Source organism: Arvicanthis niloticus, chromosome 17, assembly GCF_011762505.2.
Source record: "Arvicanthis niloticus isolate mArvNil1 chromosome 17, mArvNil1.pat.X, whole genome shotgun sequence".
Classification (NCBI taxonomy): Eukaryota; Metazoa; Chordata; class Mammalia; order Rodentia; family Muridae; genus Arvicanthis; species Arvicanthis niloticus.
The window spans coordinates 7,692,072-7,712,694 of record NC_047674.1 but is presented as its reverse complement, the minus strand read 5'-3'; the positions used below and the strand labels follow the sequence as shown (position 1 = coordinate 7,712,694).

Below are 20,623 nucleotides of genomic sequence, written 5' to 3'. Positions count from 1 at the left end.
TAGCTGCTAATGTGCAAAATCATTAATGGGGAATTCATACTGTTAAAATAAAGAACTAAATTCCAGCCAATAGGCCACAGCTCAGTCTTTGTAACTGAGTGCTTTTTTCAGAGAGGCATACAGAATTCATCAGTGCTCTGGGCGCTGTGTGAAATGTTCAGGGTATTATTATGCTCCGTGAAAAGTTAAATGTGGTTGAAATAAAGACTTCTCCGCAGCACAGAAGTGGGGGTAGCAGCTTTAAAACACTAAATAATCAGTTTGCTATAGCAACGATATAGCCAGCTCTATAATCTGACATCCATTTGTGAGCTGTTCAAAGGGTACCTTTCTTTGAATTACAAAAGAGTTTATAAACTATTTTTTGGCTTAGTCTGTGTGTGTGTGTGTGTGTGTGTGTGTGTGTGTGTGTGTGTTCATGTGTGTGTGCAGTTTTCTCATTTCAGAAACAGAGCCTGTGCCTTTATTATTTGCCCTGTGTAACACTGGAGAGCAGCTGTTGGTTTCATGATATCCCAAGTGAAAGGATTAGGAAAGACGACCAATCATTTGAGTAGCCAAATGTCTCTTGGTGCTGCCAGTTTAAACGTACAGACATCTGCTAACGGATGTTAAATGAAAGGGTCAGGCCCATTGAATTGTGGTTTATGCCTTTGCAACTACATTGTTTCCTAAGAATTTTATACTTTCCTTATTTGTCATTCCCATAACTAAAGGTAAATAGTTGTAATTAAGTGGTATTAATGGAAGTAGCTTCTATAATATTTGAATTTGTTTTCTTTCCTTTCCTTTGGATTCCCTTTTTCTTTGTTTGTGGGTGAGCACATAAAGAGATGTCCTCATTAATAAATTCACTAGTAATTGAGAGAGACTTATGGATACAGCATACGTGTAGCAATAATCTGTAAAATAAATGTAATTCTGTGAAAAGGTAAGTAGTTCAGTATGTAAGATGCCATTTTTACATACAAATGACATAAATATATGTGGACATAGCAAATCAGAGAGACCCCCCAATTTTCAACTGTTATACTATTATAAGGTATTGGGAAATACATATCGATTGATGCTGAAGGCTTCAATCATTCCAAATTAAGGATATAAAGATCAGATTTATTTGTTTTGTATTGTTAACTTTTGTTAGTATGCTTTTTCAGTTTGCCATTTTATATTTTCCTACCATACCGTAAAATAAAATGGAGTGATCCCTTTATTTATATGACATTTTTAGACTACACATGTAGATGCCACCACACAAGTCATGTCTGTTCAGGAACACCAGTTTCTTGGCAGATGTTTGTCTACATTGTGAGCAGCTCAGGACAGTGCATTTCACGAAGGGCTGTTCTTCACCAAGCTGCTCATCGGCTACACCCTTCTCTTTTGACCTAACTGGCATAGTAGTCCGAGTCTGAATTATTTATGACTGTTCATTGACACAGGTTTTATTCTCAGAAGTCAAGCCCAGTGTTTTGGGTTTGGGAAAAGAAGAGAAAAATAAATATTGGGGATGGAAAGTAAGGATGGCCTTCACAATGAGAAAAAATTCTTATTCCTTTCTATCAATCAAGTTGAAGGGGTTTTGGTTTTGTTACTTGTTTTCAAAAATATTACATGATCAGAGATTGGAGGTGGATGTTTAAGTGAATAACCAGACAGAAAGGAGGCAGTTAACTTACAGATTTACTGCAACCCATTATAAGAGAAACCAGCTGCAAGGAAATACACTGTGCTCCACGTGGCTGATTACTCTGCAGAGGGGAGATAGAGAATTAGGTGTGCTGAGGTCTCATATGCTGCTGCTTTGCGAAGAGACACAATGGGCAATTGGAATGCCACAGTTACAAACTATTAGCGATGAGTCAGAACACTTACTCCATACAAAACAGACACTGCCTGGTAAGGACTGTGAGGACTCAGGAATTTTCCAGATTACCAAATGCTAATCAGTCAGGAAAGGAATGGACACATACATTTCCTACCCATGCAACAAAACCTGAAGTACCAATACCACTTTTAAGAAATATAAAAGGGACAGGGAAATTAAAACATGAGTAGTGGAACTGTCGATGTCAGGATGTTCTGGGCAGCTTTACATAATGTCTTTACTGAGGAAAAAGGAATATAGTATACACGGAAGCTCTATGCCGTCTCTTATAACTGTGCGAATGTAAGTTCCTCTCAATTTAAATCTCCCTTAGAAAGAAGGTAAATCATCAGTATGCAATGAGCTTAGATGCACATGAGCAGGTGAGTGGACCAGGACAGTGTGGCATATGTGGACAATGGAATTTTACTCACCCTTGAAGGACAAAAGTATGTTACTTGTAAGAAATGACTATTGAGCAAAGCAACATAAAACTCAGAAAACCAAATATCATGTTCTCTCTCACGCAAAATAACCTTTTAAAGTATTATATAATATGAAACTAGAATCATATCTATTTGAGACAAGGGAACTGTCACATGAAGGTGAATATAAATAAAATCCAAATACGTAATAGACATTATGCCATTAATGACATAAATGTCCATCATTTTGTCCGATGAACATACACTAATTTCTAAAGCAACAAAGAATAGTAAAAATAAAATATATTTCATTATATGAAAGAGAGACATTATAACTGCTGCTGCATATGTTTTGTAAGTATATGCTTCTTTTCTGGATACTGCAGGGTGGTTTTAACTACACATGATAGCTTATGCCAATGGTTTTACTTAAGTTTTCGGCTGACAAAGTTAAATCAATATTTTGTGTTCAATTGAATACATCATTAATAAGAACTACGTCAGGGATGCACTGCTATCTTTCAGGAAAAATATACCCCAAAGACCTTGCTAGTCAAGAAGCTCAGATAATTGTGTGATGGATATTTTTAATGGCAAGAGGGTATGATTTAAAACTTTCTGTGCCCCTACTGGGACCTCTCTACCGGTTCCACTAAATGAATGAATAAATAAATAAATAAATATAAATAAATAAATAAATAAATAAACCAGCCAACTAATAATGAGTTTGAGCAGTCAGTAACCTTCCCAAGTTGTCAATATATCCTGACAGATATTTGGTGTTATTCCAAGTCTTCTTTTGACTACTCAGTTTAACGAAGAGAAAGTACACATCTATAGCTGATACAGTTATGCATCTGTATGTGCTGATTCAATGCTTTGCTTTTGAACATGTAAAATGGTTTCTTGGTATCTGGTTCATTTACATCTTTCCTACATAAGCTTGGGTAGCAGTTCGTCTCCATCACACGCAGCGGGAACATACAATAGTTACTTCTGTGGTTTCAGATGCTTGCAGTTAACCCAGTCCAAAAATAATAAATGGGAGACTCTAGAAAGGAGTAATTATATGTTTTAAATCTATAGCCGTGTGATATGCTGAGGAGTGTGATAAAATCTCCTTCCATCTTGCCCAAGACTTGAATCATTTCTTTGACTATCATCTGCACACTGGATCCATTGCCCACCCGTTAGTCACTTAGCAGCCATCTCATAGTCAAACCAACAGAATCACTGTGCTTTGCTCAACTTGTCCTTATTGTACTTAAAAATGGCCCCCAATCCCAGGAGCCAGGATTCTTTAGATTTCTAAATTCTATCATATTTATTTTTTTATTAGTTATTGCTTTTAGTCTCTTGATGCTCCCAGTTTATAAGTGGAGCTTTCTCACAATGTGGCTAGGAAAGAGGAACAAGTGTCATAGCCTCAGCATTTGGTACTGTCTATGGTTGCAGGTACCACTAGGGTCTAGGAATGCAGCCTCTAAGGATGGGGAGGAGCTAATGCAAATTTTTGAAACAAGAGTTGAAATAAGTACAGTATCTGATATAACTGGTATTCTAAGGGAAAGTATTACTATTTATACATATATGTCTATTATATTTTATATTATATTTATATTATATTACCCAGAAGATGCTAAGTTTTTAAAAAGCAGAAATTACTATATTCATTTGAAACAAATCATTCTGTAATTATCCATTTTGCACTAATGAAAATATGGTAGAAAAAGAAGCTTCATGTCTCTGAGTGTGTTTTTTTTTCAATAATAAATTCTGCTTTGTTTTATTGAAATATTTTTGAATGTTCTATTTATATTCTTTTATGTTCTTGTGTTTTACCTTTGGCTAGTAAAAGGATCTTTCTCATCCCTCCTTTTCCCTGTGTAATTATTACAGAGGTTAAAATAAGTTAGCCTCCTATAACTTTAAAGAAAATATTGATTTACAAACCATGGAAAGCTTTTAAAGACGTTTTTGTTGCCATGGCAGCTCTGAATCACAGCTTCACAAACCCCAATGTATAAATGAGATCTCGTTTTGGGTCCCACGAGTCTGAGACTATATGGCTCCCCAAAACCAATGCCACAGCACACTGACCATCCACCATGGTTTATAATTCATCTCCAAAGACCATGAGGTCAAGTCCATCCCAGCCCCTTTGAGTTTGTATTGAGGTTCTCAAGTCAGTGGTTTGCATTTCTCAAGTGCCCCAGAGTTGTTGATTGTTAATTTTTCCAATTTTTTGTATTTTGTTTAGCTCTTTTGACAGCAAGTTCGTTTACCAACAAAGAGGTCTTGGACCAATTGAAGAAGACACCATCCTGGTCATTGATGCAAATAATGCTGAAGTAATCCAGTCCAGCGGCAAGAGCCTGTGAGTAAAATGGCTTCTGTGCTATTCAAGCTGGCACAGCTGTGCTGGGTATCATTAGGTCATGAGTGTGTCGCAAAGCTATCCTTAACAGAAGACAAATTGGACCGCTCTTCTTGGACTTTCTGAACAAACAGTTCTGAAACATCACTGAATGTTAGAATCACCCGTGAAACTCAAAAAATATTCTATCTATACAGAAAATTGTCCATTTGCGTGAATTCTTTCAAAAATTGCTGAGGAACAATTTCAAAAATTTTTACTACAAAGTATTAGGTGTCCTAGATTGTTAATTAGCTAGATTTACACACCACAGTTATATGCATGTATCTCTACATTGTGTTGTATATCGTGCATATAAATAATATTGGGTTTTCAGTTTATAATTTTTAAAAATTCCATCCTGACTTGGTCTGGGCTGTATGTAATGCTCTTACAACTTTGCAGGTGACTATCATACTCATGATTGTGACAGCTATTGATATATATGATGAAGTAAGTTCTCAGTATCAGCTAGGCTGATAGGTTTTTCTTTTTAATCTTTACCATAAAAATATATACTCAAGTCACCAAGTAATCACTGATAAGAACAAAAGACCTCTTTTCCCATCAGAAAGTGAAGACTAAACAAATCCCATTTTTAGCCTTCCCTTAGTTTGCACATGTAATTTGGATCTGAAAGCCACTCATTATTTGGTCTGATTCCTAGATGGCATTTGGCAGGCAAAACCAGTTGGCTGATGTTCATGGTCATTGAAAGAAAAGGACACCTGTTCCAGAGTTACCCTGACCCATTATAACCTGGCAGCTTCCAGGACTCTGCCCCACTCCATCTGCTTAAGCCCAGGGAACGACAGTTTCTTTGAAAGGCAGATAGCTTCTGCTTTAGATGCAGCTACTAATAGTGATTACTATAATGAAGTTTAGGTTAGTTTTTGTTTTTTTTTTTTAATATTTTCAGATAAGTCAAGGGCAAATTATAATGTCACCTCTATGGTGTGTTTGAGCATGTGTCTTTAGAGCTGCATGCATTAATCAGAGGCAGCCCCATCCCAGAAAGAATCCACATGGAAGGAGGTAGGACAACTGCTGCTAAGTCAACTTGGCCAACCATGAGTTGTCGATGCCGAAGCAAATCAAAGCCTCACTTCCAGTGGCCAAAACAGGAATCTAGTTCAGTTAATTAGTCTAGATCAAAGTGTTATGTACTTGGCCCATGGAAAAAAATTCTTGGTGCTAATACCCTACCAAGGCTAGAAACAGACAAAGAAGCTTGGATTCTCATATTGCATTTGAACAGGGCCACCTGAGTGTATTTCCCATGTGTTAACTAACTCTGTTTTTCAACCCCATGGGTCTGTCTGAATCAGTTAGATATTCAAAATAGGTCGACCTTTTCTAAAGATTGTCCAGCTTACCTATTTGTTGTGCCTTCGGGGTCACAGCTCTTCTGAAAGTTATTGTGTTCCTTGTTCATTATCTTCCATAGCCAGTTTTAAAGCTTTTAAGTCACATACATAAGATTTTATGTGGACTTGATGTTATAAGTCTGGAGAGATAGCTCAGTCGGTAAAGTCTTTGCCATAGCAACCAGTTTGGAGCCCTGGAATCCAAATAAAAGGTGGACATTGTGAACATTGTAACCTCAGTACTGGGGCCAAGGTGGGGCAGGGAAACTGAGTCAGGAGGACCCCTGGGATTTTCTGACCAGACAATCTAGCCAATTGGTGAACTCGATGTTCAATAAGAGGACCTATCTTAAAGAAAATAAGGTGAAAATGGATCAGGATAAATACCCGATATCATCCTCTGACTACACAAATGACTACACATCACAAATGAAAAGCCCATAACACTATTTTTGTTGTAATATATTATTAATTATTCAAACTATAGAAATCCACTTTTACTTCACAAGGCAGTTTGTTTTATGTGTATTCTGAAACATTAATATTTATTATGTGAAATTTTGCTTCGAACTTGTTCTTATCTGTGCTGCTTCATAAGGCATACATTATAATAAATACTAATAATTTTATATAAGCTTCATTTTTCAGTCTTAATATGATTGACTAACTTCTGCTTAAGCTTTGTCACAGGAGGGCTCTGCCCATTCTAACAATTTGCTTCACAATTCATTTGGGTCTTTTTTATATTGTTGTAAATATACTGTTTCTATTTTATCCAAGTATATTGCTCTATAGTTTAATTACAACTAAATTCCTCTCATCTGTGCCTGGAGAACTATAACAGTGTCTGTCTGTCTGTCTGTCTGTCTGTCTGTCTGTCTGTTTTGCAGGTTTTATTTACCACATGGCTTGAGCATAGATATGGATGGAAATTATTGGGTCACGGATGTGGCTCTCCATCAGGTGAGCTTCCTGCTTGGCAGTTATTCACTTAGAAGCTAAGACGTTTTAGTTTTCAAAATGTTGTGCTTTTCACTAATACTTTTTCTATGGCAAAAAATAATTAGTAACAAAAAATGGGACAATCATGTCTTAGTTAGTTCTGTGTGCTGTTATGGAGCAACATACAGTCGGTGACTTGTAAGCAACCGACAAATTCATTTCTCACAGATCTGAATTCTGGCCCCTGAGATCAGGGTACTTGCATGGTAGGGTTCTGCTGTGGGTCCTCTCCTGGGTTTCAGACAGGCCTATTTTCAATGTGTCCTTTCATGAGGAAGGAAAGAGGGCAAGCTTTTGTGTCTCCTCTTGCACAGACAGCAACCTTTCTTGTGAGGTTTCATCATGATGGTCTCATTCCTCTCAGCTTCCACCACGAGAGAAATTAGGATTCTGATAGAAGAATTTAGAAGACACCCGTGTTCGGCCTGTATCAATCCTCACTTCAGCATTTTTATTTTTGAGCTGTACTAGGAAAAGTCTCTCTTAGGTATTAGGTCTCTCTTCTCCCTGAAGCTCACAGGATGCTAACAGCCTCGAGTGGATCTTCTCTCTAGTATCTTCAGAGCCCTTCCACTTCTTCCCTTTCTACGTGATCTGTTACATTATTTCCTTCATTATCAGGTCTTATTTATTTTTTCCTTCCTTTCTTTTTTATTCTTGCTTATGTTTTATGATTTCTTTCCTAAACCAACTGAATTTTCCATAAATTAAAGCAAAGTCTGTATTAAGTATGTAAGAAAAAATCGAACGTTTGTCCTTTCCTAAAGATACTGTGTTTCAATCACAGAACCATGTTATGGCTTCACACCCACACAGGATAAGCTTGATTAAATGTAATGATGGTGATTTGGAGTTAGGAAAAATGGGAAAGAAAAATCCTGAGCTCCAAAGACTTAGATGTGAGTCATTCATTAACATGTTCTCTTGAGGAATTTCAAACACATTCTGTGAACACCTATGCCTCATATGCTGTGTGATCAGTATCCGACTGGCTGAAGAAGACAAAATGGAGGTGCAGATAGTTTCCTATTTGCTATTTATTAACTAGATAGCTTTGGGAAAATAACTTAATTTTCATACATCTAATGGTGAAACGAGAATTAGACTGGATGATCTCAGGGGTACTGTCTACTTTTAAAAGCATCTTCTTTTGAATAAGAAGAGTATGTCAGCTGGGTGGTGGAGGCACACGCCTTTAATCCCAGCACTTGGGAGGCAGAGGCAGGCGGATTTCTGAGTTTGAGGCCAGCCTGGTCTACAAATTGAGTTCCAGGACAGCCAGGACTACACAGAGAAACCCTGTCTCGAAAAAAAAAAAAAAAAAAACATAAATAAATAAATAAATAAATAAATAAATGAGTATGTCTTCCAATACTCTCTTTGTCTGTTCAAATGATCTTTATCATGGGTGTGTGTGTGTCAAAGATAATTATGAAAAGTAGATAAAGCTTTTGTTGTTGGGGCTTTTTTTTTTAAAGGTGTTCAAACTGGACCCACATAGCAAAGAAGGCCCCCTCTTAGTTCTGGGAAGGAGCATGCAACCTGGCAGTGACCAAAATCATTTCTGCCAGCCCACTGATGTGGCGGTAGAGCCCAGAACTGGAGCTGTCTTCGTGTCGGATGGTTACTGCAACAGTCGGATTGTGCAGTTCTCACCAAGTGGAAAGTTCATCACCCAGTGGGGAGAAGGTACTCATTACTACCCTTGCTCTCCAATCAGAATTCTGTATCAGTAGGACCAAAAAATAGACATGGGTTTGGTTGTCGACATATAAAATCTGTAATGTTTCCATATGTCATAGATGTAAATGCTTTATTTTCATGAATTTGGAAACATATAAAGCTGTTGCATCAGACTTTGAAAGACTTTATGAACAGTGCAATTGTGGATTTTCTTTGTTCTGTAGAGTCTTCTGGGGGCAGTCCTAAGCCAGGCCAGTTCAGTGTTCCTCATAGTTTGGCCCTTGTGCCTCATCTGGACCAGTTGTGTGTGGCAGACAGGGAAAATGGCCGGATCCAATGTTTCAAAACTGACACCAAAGAATTTGTGAGAGAGATTAAGCATGCGTCATTTGGAAGGAATGTCTTTGCAATCTCATATATACCAGGTATTTCATCATTACTGTGTGCTTTGTTGTGTCCCGTTCTGCCCTTAACAATTATTTTATTCAATGTGCTTCTTAAATAACTTTTTTATTACTCAGTACAAGATGCTTTATAGATCAGATCTGAAAAACCTTAAAACTATTACTGCATTATAAATCACTTGAACTCATATTCACTATTCCTTTTGCAGAAATAATGAAGCTTCCAAAAAAAGTTACCAGCTATTTGTTTATATTGGGTTTAAAATATTCCCAAACACTGATTCCTCTTTACTTATAATCATCTGATCTAATTATTGAATAATTAATATTGCCTTCACACTAACATGAGATGGTATATTATATATCTGATAGAATCACATTCAAAATGCTTCTGTTTCACATTTCTTGAAAAAGTACTGACTGTCTTAGGATTTTTGTTGCTGTGAAGAGACATCATGACTGACCATGGCAACTCTTAAAGGAAAACATTTCACTGGGGCAGGCTTACACTTTAGAGATTTATTCTATTATTGTCATGGCAGGAAGCATGGCAGTATGCAGGCAGACATGGTGCTAGAGAGGTAGCTGAGAGTTCTATATCTGGATCCACAAGCATCAAGAAAAAACAAGTGACACTGTGCCTGGCTTGAGCATTTAAAACTCAAAGCCCACCCTCAATGAAACATTCCCTCCAACAGGCCACACCCACTCCAAGAAGGCCACACCTCCTAATAATGCCACTCCCTGTAAACCTCTGGCAGTCATTTTGTTCAAACCACCACACTGGCCAATTTATTTAAACAGAGAAAACTGTAAAGTAACAGCGCTTATATCTAAGGAGAAACGACCAATAAAATCTTGATTTCTTCAACATTTGTATATAAATTGTAATGGTTTCAAATGTTTTCAAATGAAATTTGAAGAAAATACAAGCTCATAAAATATGCATAATTCACAAGACAAAATAAATTACCATAATATTTCTTTTAATATGTATTAAGCCACTTAATATTTTAAGTAAAAGTTTATACACATCTTGAAATACATTATGAAATGTATCTAGCTTTGTGTTAACTAACATTAACTATACTCTCCTAGTTAATAGCTACACCCCTTATGCCACTAGGGGATGAAATCAAAGGGCCAGGTGACTAAATGAGGAACAAGTTTGTGTTCCCTGAGAAATGTGCAAAAAATTAATAAATAAAGATCTTCATTAATGTCAATAAAGGAGACGTTCTATCATTAGCTTTACTTTACATTTGAAGAAGTACTTTGTCAAGAAATTTTCAATTAATAAGGAAGGTGATTAAATAGATATAATATTTTTTTAAAATCTGGAAAAAGATAAGAACTCAATTAAAAACAGAATCTAAGTGAGAGTTAATGTCTTCACAGTATCCTGTAGCAATATTTTATGCTCAGAGATGAAAATATGTTGAACATAGGTTTTAGCATTACATGTACTTTTTAGATTTTACAATACTCAGGCCCAAATATAGAACCCATGCTGTCTTGTCCAGCAGGGCATTAAGCAGGGGTCTGAGGAGGTTACCTGAAAGAGAAGATGGGGGACAGGCGAACACAAAGAATCATGGCTTGTCTATAGGCTGATCAAACTGTACTTTTTACTTTTTCACACAGGGGTTACATACACAAAAAGGCAGGATGTGGGGACGGGGATGATGCAGGAGCATAGGTGTTCAGGGAGAGTACAGATATCTTCTAGAACAGAGTGTCAGTTGGGTGAAGGTTCAGGGGACAGGACACTATGACTCTGCCTATGATTCACTTGTCCTAATCTAAGTTGGTACTATCCACCAAGGTCACCTATCTACAAGGTCTATGACTAAAGCCTGGCAACTATCCACCAAAGCTGCTTGTTTACAATATCTTATAGCTATCTGTTTCAGTATTTTCCACAGAGACCCGAGACTTTGTGTTAGCAGGCTGACTTAGGCCTATGGCTGAATTTAGGCCTTCAGTGTATAAGCAAAGCTTCCCCTGACACCATGCATGCCAGGCAAGCATTCTCCCACTGAGCTATATTCTCGGCCTCTTCTAAATGTATTCTTTAGTGTGTTCTTTCAAAATGCAGTATGCAGACCTCTGAATTATTTAAGATAAAATAACATTTCTGTTATTTCACTACATACAATGAAATGTAGTTTTACTACAAAGTGCCTTCATAGGAAGGTGCTTATTTTTTTTTCCTGTGACAGTTTGTCTTTAGCAGTCTGAAATACGTATCTCATGTCTACAAGCTGGATTTGTCTAAAACCAGATTATTTTCTCTGTACTGTAATTCCCTTAACTTCTTCACATTCTCCTCCTGCTCTTGCTGTAGCCAGAGAGACATTACATAGTTTTCAAAACATAATCAGATGCTCTGAACTGATTGGCTTTGGTAACTTAAAATTTCCCCATTTCTGCTGAGGATTACTGTTATATCTAACCATAAACGCTAGTACACATGTACAACAGTAACTGTGTACCTTGACTTCTTATGGCTTCCTTACTGGTACAGACTCTCCAGCTTCTTATTGTTATACAAATGTTGATCAGCTAACCTGTTGGACCCAGATCTGGTAACTCACTGCTAAGAATTTTTCATTGTTGGCAAACATAGGAACCAGGTTGACCCTAACTATATTGCTTATTTGTATGATGTGCTTCTATTTCAAAGCCAATATTAATCCATATTTTAAAAAAGACTACGCCTTTTGTTATAGGTTTTCTCTTTGTGGTAAACGGGAAGCCTTACTTTGGAGACCAAGAACCCGTGCAAGGATTTGTGATGAACTTTTCCAGTGGGGAAATTATAGATGTCTTCAAGCCAGTACGCAAGGTACTTACATGCACTGCCTAGTTGAGCATTTATAAGAATTTTAAAATATGAATATCAATATTCAATTTTTGAAACATAGAAGATGGGATAACTTTTGTAGTAGTCATATCTTGTTATGATGTTTACTTAAAATAAATGTCCTTGTCTTTCCCTATACTGTCTGTATTTCCAGATGAATGTTAGCCTATACAGTTCTAACTTTGTAGTAGACTCAGCATACAATGTCAAGCTTAAAATGACTGCAGTTAGCGAGTCAATATAGGTAACATTGATTGACAGGTGATGAGATGGACAGACATATTTTTCCTAGTTTTATTCAAGTAGTGAAGAAACCACATTGTAAATGTACTATTTTAGTTCTCTTTGGTACCAGCAGGCAGCTTGGTTCTTTGTTGTTGGTAGTACTAAGACTTTAAAAAAACAAAGAATACAAATTGAGCACAGTGCTTTGTAGAACCTGTTCAAATTCTAAAGCCTTGGCTAGGCGAGTGGTTAAAGGCTCCACAGTAATTTGCCACTATATATTTTAACAGGACTTTTTACACATGCAGTGACTACAGCTAAGTGTTCCATGGGCTTTTTTCTTCCCACTGTACTGTGCATGCAGAATAATAGTCAGGGCTATCACAATACTCACAAACACTGCAGGCATGTGCTAGAGGCCCATCATTTGCAGAAAAATCAGCCTGCTAAAATGCTTAGGCAGGGGCTATCTTTCCAAATATAGAAAGGTTTATTGGGTTTACTTAGATCGAAATGTAACTATCACAAGTCACTGAACAAAGAATGTCTTGTTATTATAATTCTTAAGTTGCCTGCTAGGATACCAAGATGAGGGGGGAAAGGAGCTATAAAATGTCTCATGATTTTGAAATCTGTCTGTAAGAAGATGGACAGTCTGAGTTCTATCAAAGTTAACTGTAAGTTTTATACTAGAGCCTAAGGATAGAATGATGTACAGGAGAGGACCAAGTCTCTTCCTAGTCCACCTTTGTTAGGAAAGGTTATAGTATCTGGGACAAAACAAAGTAAACATCAACTAAAGATTCCATCTGGGGTTCTCTTCTTGTGGGTCTCTGTTTGCAAGCATGAGTTTTTCAGAAGATACATCTGAAAAGCAATGCGCAACACATTGAAACACATCTTTTAGAAGGAAAGTCATTCCATTGAGGTTACATATTTTACCTGCAGTGTTTTGAATTCTCATTGATTGTATGATCTTTACAGCTATTCTTCTATGAGCTAACTTCCTCATACTTACTGATTAAGAAAATTAAACTATTACTATTCTTTCAGATTTACAGTTTGTTTTATCACAATGTTTGGCTTCCTTGTTCTTTTAGTGATAGTGTACTTTATCAAGTAGATTATTAACTTTTAATTGACATGTACATCTATACTTCAAAACTGAGTGATAATCAAAAGATTTCCTCTCATAATAATATGAATAGGTCTGAATTAGAATTTCAGACAGCATTGTTCCTAAACATCAGACATCACTGACTCATGATAAATAAGGCACAGTACATGGAACCTGAAGAGAGGCTCAAGCTGAGAGAAAGTTTGTTCTTCCTTTAGAAAACAATTTATAATATCACCCCCACATAAACAGGAGAGGTATTCTAGGTTGATTCGGTAAAAATGAAACAGGTTTATGGATCTCTCAGAATTTCTACTTAACTAAGTTTTTTGTTGTTGCTGTTTTGTTTTTTGTTTGTTTGTTTGGTTGGTTGGTTGGTTTGGTTTGGTTTGGTTTGGTTTTTCGAGGCAAGGTTTCTCTGTATAGCCTTGGCTGACCTGGAACTTACTCTGTAGACCAGGCTGGCCTAGAACTCAGAAATCCGCCTGCCTCTGCCTCCCAAGTGCTGGGATTAAAGGCGTGCGCCACCACCGCCCAGCATTACTTAACTAAGTTTATCATCATAAAGATTTGAAATCTGGGTAAAAGAATTAATATGTATAATAATTCATTACTGAAGTTGAAGGTCAAAGGTAAAGTTTTACGCTGCCTTTGATGTGGGTATATCTGTTGCTTCCTCCCTCACATGGTGTGAATTTGTCTCTTCTACTGTGGCAATCCTTAGAAGTGTTCACATCCGAGTGTTTCTTCTCTCTTAATGTTAGCATAAGGGAAGTAAGGCAGTAAGACTAAGAAAGATGGTTCATTCTTCCGTATGGGCACTCAGGTGACATAACTCCATTTGCTGAAAATACCCTTTCCTCCTGTTTATATTTTGAGCATCTTGGTTAAAAATGAGGTGGCTGTGATGGTGTGAACCTAAGTCTGGGTCTTCTGTTCCTTAGTCTGTCTTTTCAGTGAACACCGTTGGAGGCAGGGGCACGTGTCTACTCAAGGTGCCCAGAATAAATGAAGGTTAAATGATCAGCAATAACATGTATGACCCCACCTCTAAGCCTGAGGGAATACTGCAAAGAGGAAACAGAAGGAGCTAGGGGACAGGAAGAAGGGCTAGGGAACACATCCGCTGGGCATGAAATGGCTGATCTAGTCAGGAGCCCAATGCAACTGTGCTTGTCCACACAGAAGCTACTGGAGAATCAGCCGGTCCTCAGTACTTAAGAGCACTGTCTGCTTCTGCAGAGGTCCTAAGTTCATTTCACATCCTAAGCATCCTACTAAACATCCACATTGGTGGCTCACAACCACCTGTAACTCCGCCTCCGAGGACGCAGTGCCCTTTCTTGGTCTCCTTGGACACTGCTCACATGCATATACCTACACCCAGACATAGACATATAACAGCAATTCTAATATAATAAAAACTTAATCTTAAAAAGCAGAATGGACCTATTTACAGCCAACCATGGATGGAGCAGCTTTATCGCCACTAATGGTCCCCAACTGCTGACCTAGTGGCTACTGATGAATTATGGGAAACAGGGTGTTACTGCTGTCAGCTATGTAGCACTCGTGAGTCTGCCTGGCTCCAGTGGAGAGTCACAGCTACATGGGTAGCTCTGGCTAAACTGATTGGGTCTCAAAACAAAAACAGAAAAATGATAAATACAGAAAGGGGACTTTAGGAGAGGAGAGAGTGTTGAAAGATGTGGGAAGGATATGAACAAGCTTAGGGGCAAGAGTAACCCGAATGCATAGGATCCACATATGAAACTGTCCGAGGAGAAATTTAATAATCAGTCTTTTAAAGACAGGAGAAACATGAAGGAAAAAAAAGTAAACATACATAAGTCACAAAACACCCAATTAAACTGTCCTGAAAAGAAAACAACTTAAAAATTTTCCGTTTTTAAAAGAATTTCAAGTCAGTGGCATAGGCCCCCTTCACTTTACTCAGTGCCTAGAACTGTACCCCGCAGTCAGCACACAGTGAACAACTGCCATTGGCTAGAGATGCTTTGGTGGGAATTAAGGTCACCTTTGTTTGAGTCACATGCCGTGTCTAATTTTTCTGCCACTCTGTAATAGATTTAAGTCCAGCCTCATCCCACTAACAAATGTCTTTGCATCTGGCAGCACTTTGACATGCCTCATGACATCGTGGCTACGGAAGATGGGACTGTGTACATTGGCGACGCTCACACAAACACTGTGTGGAAGTTCACCCTGACTGAAAGTAGGTTGGGTGTTTTCATTTGTTCGTTTTTAGAGCATTTCTGTTCGTAGTTTCCATCTGCTTTATTGTTTAAAATGGGAAACAAAAACACTTGCTTTTGATCTCTGTTTTTTAGATGTTGGGAATGGGAAACAGGGATATAAGGGCGTTTGGGTTTGGGGTTCAGCACGTGTCTGGCATCTTTGGCTTTCTAGTCCTTGTACTACAAAGGAAAGAGAAATAAAGAGAGATGAGAACACGAGGAGGAAGGGATGGGGTTCTTATTTAGTGTCTATTTCAGGGACTAAATAAGTTTTTAAATGTGGAGAGAGAAGGTTATTTTTTTTCTTGCTTTTTTTTTTTTTTTCCTGGCATTCATTGCCTTGTTTCCAGAGACACTCCACAGGAAATTTTTGATGTGTGAAGTAATGTCTGTTACATTAAAAGCCAGTGTTAAACCCAGCTTGGGTACAGAAGGAAGAGACAGCTTTGGCAAAGCAGAGGTTGACTTGTTGCCACAAGATATCACCCCATGTGGCTCTCTGTAGTGCTGCTCTTCAAGGGACAACAGCATGCTTCCCTGACAGTTAGGCCTCAGCGTTCCTTCCAGATACTGTTTTATTTAACTCAGAAGATAAAGGAACCAATTTGCTCTATCAGGATCTAGCGAGTTAATGTATGAATTGTTAGGTTTTGGAGTTGAAAGCAAGGAAGGACATTCAAGGGAACTCTGGAATAGATTGTTAGCTTTATAGAGGGGTTTCAAGGAGACATTGAGCTCGATTATTGAGAAATAAGGTGTTTGTTAGAAAAGTTATTAATATCACATATAGACAGGGGAGAGGAACTGCATGACAGGGACTCGCAAGAGAGCTCAAGCCACAGTGCCAGAGATGGACAGAATGTCCTGGTCTCAGAAGATAGGAAGCAGAGCTCTTGAGGCAGAAGTGGGCTCTGTTCTCATGGCTATCTACAGAAGGGTGAGGTTTCACAACATGGGTCCCTTAGCTTAGCTCTCTGACTCTCAGGCAAGAGGTAGAAAAAAGGTAGGGAGCAGTATCTATGGTCAACATCTATTTTAATGTTAACTCAGTTACAAATGAGAAAGAGCCCAGTATGTCTGATAGCCAGAAACTCACTGTGTCTCAGTGGAGTACCAGATAGTATCTGGCAGAAGAGACTGCTGCAGATATTGTGGCCTGAGCAGATGCCGGATGCTGGCACTGTATTTTTACAGGAATGTTAGAATTCTTTCATTTCAATGTGGACATCATTTAAAGTAGGCTAGCCTAGTCACTGGTTTCAGGCTATAAATCAAAATGTTCCTTATCTGAAGTTCACTGAAGGTTGACTTGGCCAAAAAACATCCAATATCCAGAAATGCTTTTTATTTTTTTTTTTAATATTCTTATTGGATATTTTCTTCATTTCAATTTAAAATGTTATCCCCTTTACCAGTTTCCTCCTGGAAACGTCCTGTTCCATCCCCCTCCTCCTGCTTCTATGAAGGTGTTTCCCCAACCACCCACCCACTCTCACCTCCCCACCCTGGCATTAACCTACACTAGGGCATCAAGCCTTCACAGAACCAATGGCCTCTCATCCCACTGATGCCCCACAAGGCCATCCTCAGCTACATATGCAGCTGGAGCCATGGATCCCTCCATGTGTGCTCTTTGATTGGTGGTTTAGTCCCTGGGAGCTCTGGGGGCGGGGGGGGGGGGGTCCTGGTTACTTGATATTGTTGTTCTTCCTATGAGGTTGCAAAGCCCTTCAGTTCCTTCAGTCCTTTCTCTTAATTCCTCCATTGGGGATCCCATGCTCAGTCCAATGGATAGCTGTGAGCATCTCCCTCTGTATTTGTCAGACTCTGGCAGAGCCTCTCAGGAGACAGCTATATCAGTTTCCTGTCAGCAAGCACTTCTTAGTATCCACCTTAGTGTCTGGTTACCTTAATTATATATATATGGGATGGATCCCTGGGTAGGGCAGTCTCTGGATGGCCTTTCCTTCAGTCGCTGCTCCACACTTTGTCTATGTATTTGATCCTGTGAGTATTTTGTTCCCCTTTCTAAGAGACCACATGTCTTCCTTCTTATTGAGCCTCACGTGGTCTGTGAGTTTTATCTTGGGTTTTCCGAGCATTTGGGGTAATATCCACTTTCAGTGAGTACATACCATATGTGTTTTTTGTTATTGTTGTTTTTGTGTGTGTGTGTGATTGGGTTACCTCACTCAGAATGATATTTTCTAGTTCCATCCATTTCCCAAGAATTTCATGAATTCATTATTTTTAATAGCTGAGTAGTACTCCATTGTGTAAATGTACCACATTTTCTGTATCCATTCCTCTCTTGAAGAACATCTGGGTTCTTTCCAACTTCTGGCTATTATAAATAAGGCTGCTATGAACATAGTGGAGCATATGTCCTTGTTATATGTTGGAGCATCTTCTGGGTATATGCCCAGAAATGATATAGCTGGGTCCTCAGGTATTACTATGTCCAATTTTCTGAGGAATTGCCAGACTGACTTCCAGTCTGCAATCCCACCAACAATGGAGGAGTGTTCCTCTTTCTCCACATCCTCGCCAGCATCTGCTATCACCTGAGTTTTTGATCTTAGCCATTTTTACTGGTTTGAGGTGGAATCTCAGGGTTGTTTTGACTTGCATTTCCCTGATGAATAAGGATGTTGAACATTGCTTTAGGTGCTTCTCAGTCAATCGAGTTTCCTCAGTTGAGAATCCTGTGTTTAGCTCTGTATCCCATTTTTAGTAGGGTTATTTGGTTGTCTGGAGTCTAATTTCTTGAGTTCTTTGTGTATATTGGATATTAGCCCTCTATCGGATGTAGGATTGGTAAAGATCTTTTCCCAATCTGTTGGTTGCCATTTTGTTCTATTGACAGTGTCCTTTGCCTTACAGAAACTTTGCAATTTTATGAGGTCCCATTTGTCAATTCTTGATCTTAGAGCATAAACCATTGGTGTTCTGTTCAGGAACTTTTCCCCCGTGCCCAAGTATTCAAGGTTCTTCCCCATCTTCTCTTCTATTAGTTTCAGTGTATCTGGTTTTATGTGAAGGTCCTTTATCCACTTGGACTTGAGCTTTGTACAGAAGATAAAAATGGGTCGATTTGCATTCTTCTACATACTGACCTCCAGTTGAACCAGCACAATTTGTTGAAAATGCTGTCCTTTATCCACTGGATGGTTTTAGCTCCTTTGTCAAAGATCAAGTGACCATAGATGTGTGGGTTCATTTCTGGGTCTTCAATTCTATTCCATTGATCTTCCTGCCTGTCTCTGTACCAATACCATGCAGTTTTATCACTATTAATCTGTAGTACAGTTTGAGGTCAGGGATGGTGAATCCCCCAGAAATTCTTTTATTGTTGGGAATCGTTTTTTTTGTTGTTGTTGTTGTTTTGTTTTTTTATTTTGGAGTCTAAGCAACAGGAGACAATGGTAATCAGTAAAGAATTTAAGGGTAATAAATTTTTGGTATCAAAAGCTGCAGCAGATAGTTATATTAGGTAAAGAATTTAAAAGGACACAAAAACTTGATTAATAAATCTATGTTGATAATAGCATAAATTAAAGTCCGAACAAGGAAAGAAACCAAATTGTTGAAAGAAAAGTAAAATCAAGAGTCTATAACCTTCAATCAGATTATATAATGTACCCTTTATATCTCAATTTGGCCAATGCTGTATTCAGTAGCTTTTGAGTTTTGAATTAATCTTTGAGGGACTTTTAATAGTCTGAGATAAGAAGCCGATTAGAGTATAGTGAATATAGATTCAGTCAGTAGCTAACTTGGCACAGATGTGACAAAACTGCTCATAAAGAAAAAGAACTATTCTGCTCACTATTTCAGAGGGTTCAGTCCTGAATTCTTTCCACAGAAATTCACAGCAGCGGTGTCACGTGGCACAAGGGAGCTTATGACCAAGAAGCAGAAAAGGGGGATAGAGCTGCACACGAAATTACACTTCTATGTCTTCCAAGGTCCTGTCACCTATTTCTCACACTGCAATAAAGCTACCATGTAAATTCCATACTGGAAATAATGCAGGATTAAGTCAGAGTCCTCAAGATCTCAGGACCTCCTGAAGTATCCACACAGACACACTCAGTCCTCTCCCAGGGTGGCACTGCCCACAGTGGGCTTGGATCTCCCACATCAATCTTTAGTCAAGAACATACCCACAGCCAAGCTGATGGAGCAATTCCCTGACAGAGGTTCGTTCATCCAAGGTGACACTAGAGTTATATGCCTTCCCAGTGATGAATCACCCCCACACACTTCCAAATTAATAAAGGCAAAAGCTCTTTTTCTTATATCAGGTGACTGGTTCTGGCTAAAGCACAAAAGAGAGCCAGCCTATAACAGAATATTTTACCAGTTTTACAGGTCTCAGATTGATCTATTCCACAAACACTGCCATCCTTAAGTCTCTTTTAGGTCTAGTCCCCAGCTAAAACTTTGAACAGTTTAAACACAGACAGGACAATGCACATCTCGATACTTAGATTAGTGGGAAACATGTGTAGCAAAGATAGTGTCTGAGTTATTTCTTACAGACAACTGTGTTGCTGCTGTTACCAATAGCTGTTTCCCAGGATCATCTCTCACATTTGGCAGAATTGTCCCTTTTCTGGTGACTTAATGGTAGAATAGGACTTAAAGGTGGGGTGACCCTGTGAGGCTCCCATGAGCTGCTCACTAGGGGTGTATTCTTTGTTAGGGGGATCGAGACTCATTGGAGATCAGTTTGGGTGAATGAACATTAAGTAGCAGAAGTGTTTTCTCAGAAACCCTAAAATAAACTTCAATAAAGGTGCTGAATTTTTTTCCTCACAGTTTCTAGAAGTCTGGTTAGTACACTACTTACCTTCCAGTCTGATTGGAGTTAGCACACCGTTTGTGAGATTCTACTTTACATAACTTAATAATCTAAGCAAGTTTATTTAACAAACCCCATAGTATCCGTTTGTCACTTCAAGTTTCTTATGCATCAGCTGAAACAGCT

The 20,623-nt window shown here is 38.4% G+C and overlaps 1 protein-coding gene across 11 annotated transcripts in view; it reads left to right on the top strand.

Annotated features, from left to right (window-relative positions):
• Positions 1 to 20,623, top strand: part of Pam (peptidylglycine alpha-amidating monooxygenase) — a 281,891-nt gene that overhangs the window by 250,542 nt on the left and 10,726 nt on the right. For all 11 annotated transcript variants that reach the window (XM_034521200.2, XM_034521206.2, XM_034521205.2 and 8 more), the window contains 6 exons: positions 4,553 to 4,669; positions 6,966 to 7,038; positions 8,556 to 8,766; positions 8,985 to 9,185; positions 11,897 to 12,012; positions 15,509 to 15,608. In XM_034521200.2, coding sequence (XP_034377091.1) covers positions 4,553 to 4,669; positions 6,966 to 7,038; positions 8,556 to 8,766; positions 8,985 to 9,185; positions 11,897 to 12,012; positions 15,509 to 15,608 — 818 coding nt within the window. The remainder of the gene's footprint in view (positions 1 to 4,552; positions 4,670 to 6,965; positions 7,039 to 8,555; positions 8,767 to 8,984; positions 9,186 to 11,896; positions 12,013 to 15,508; positions 15,609 to 20,623) is intronic.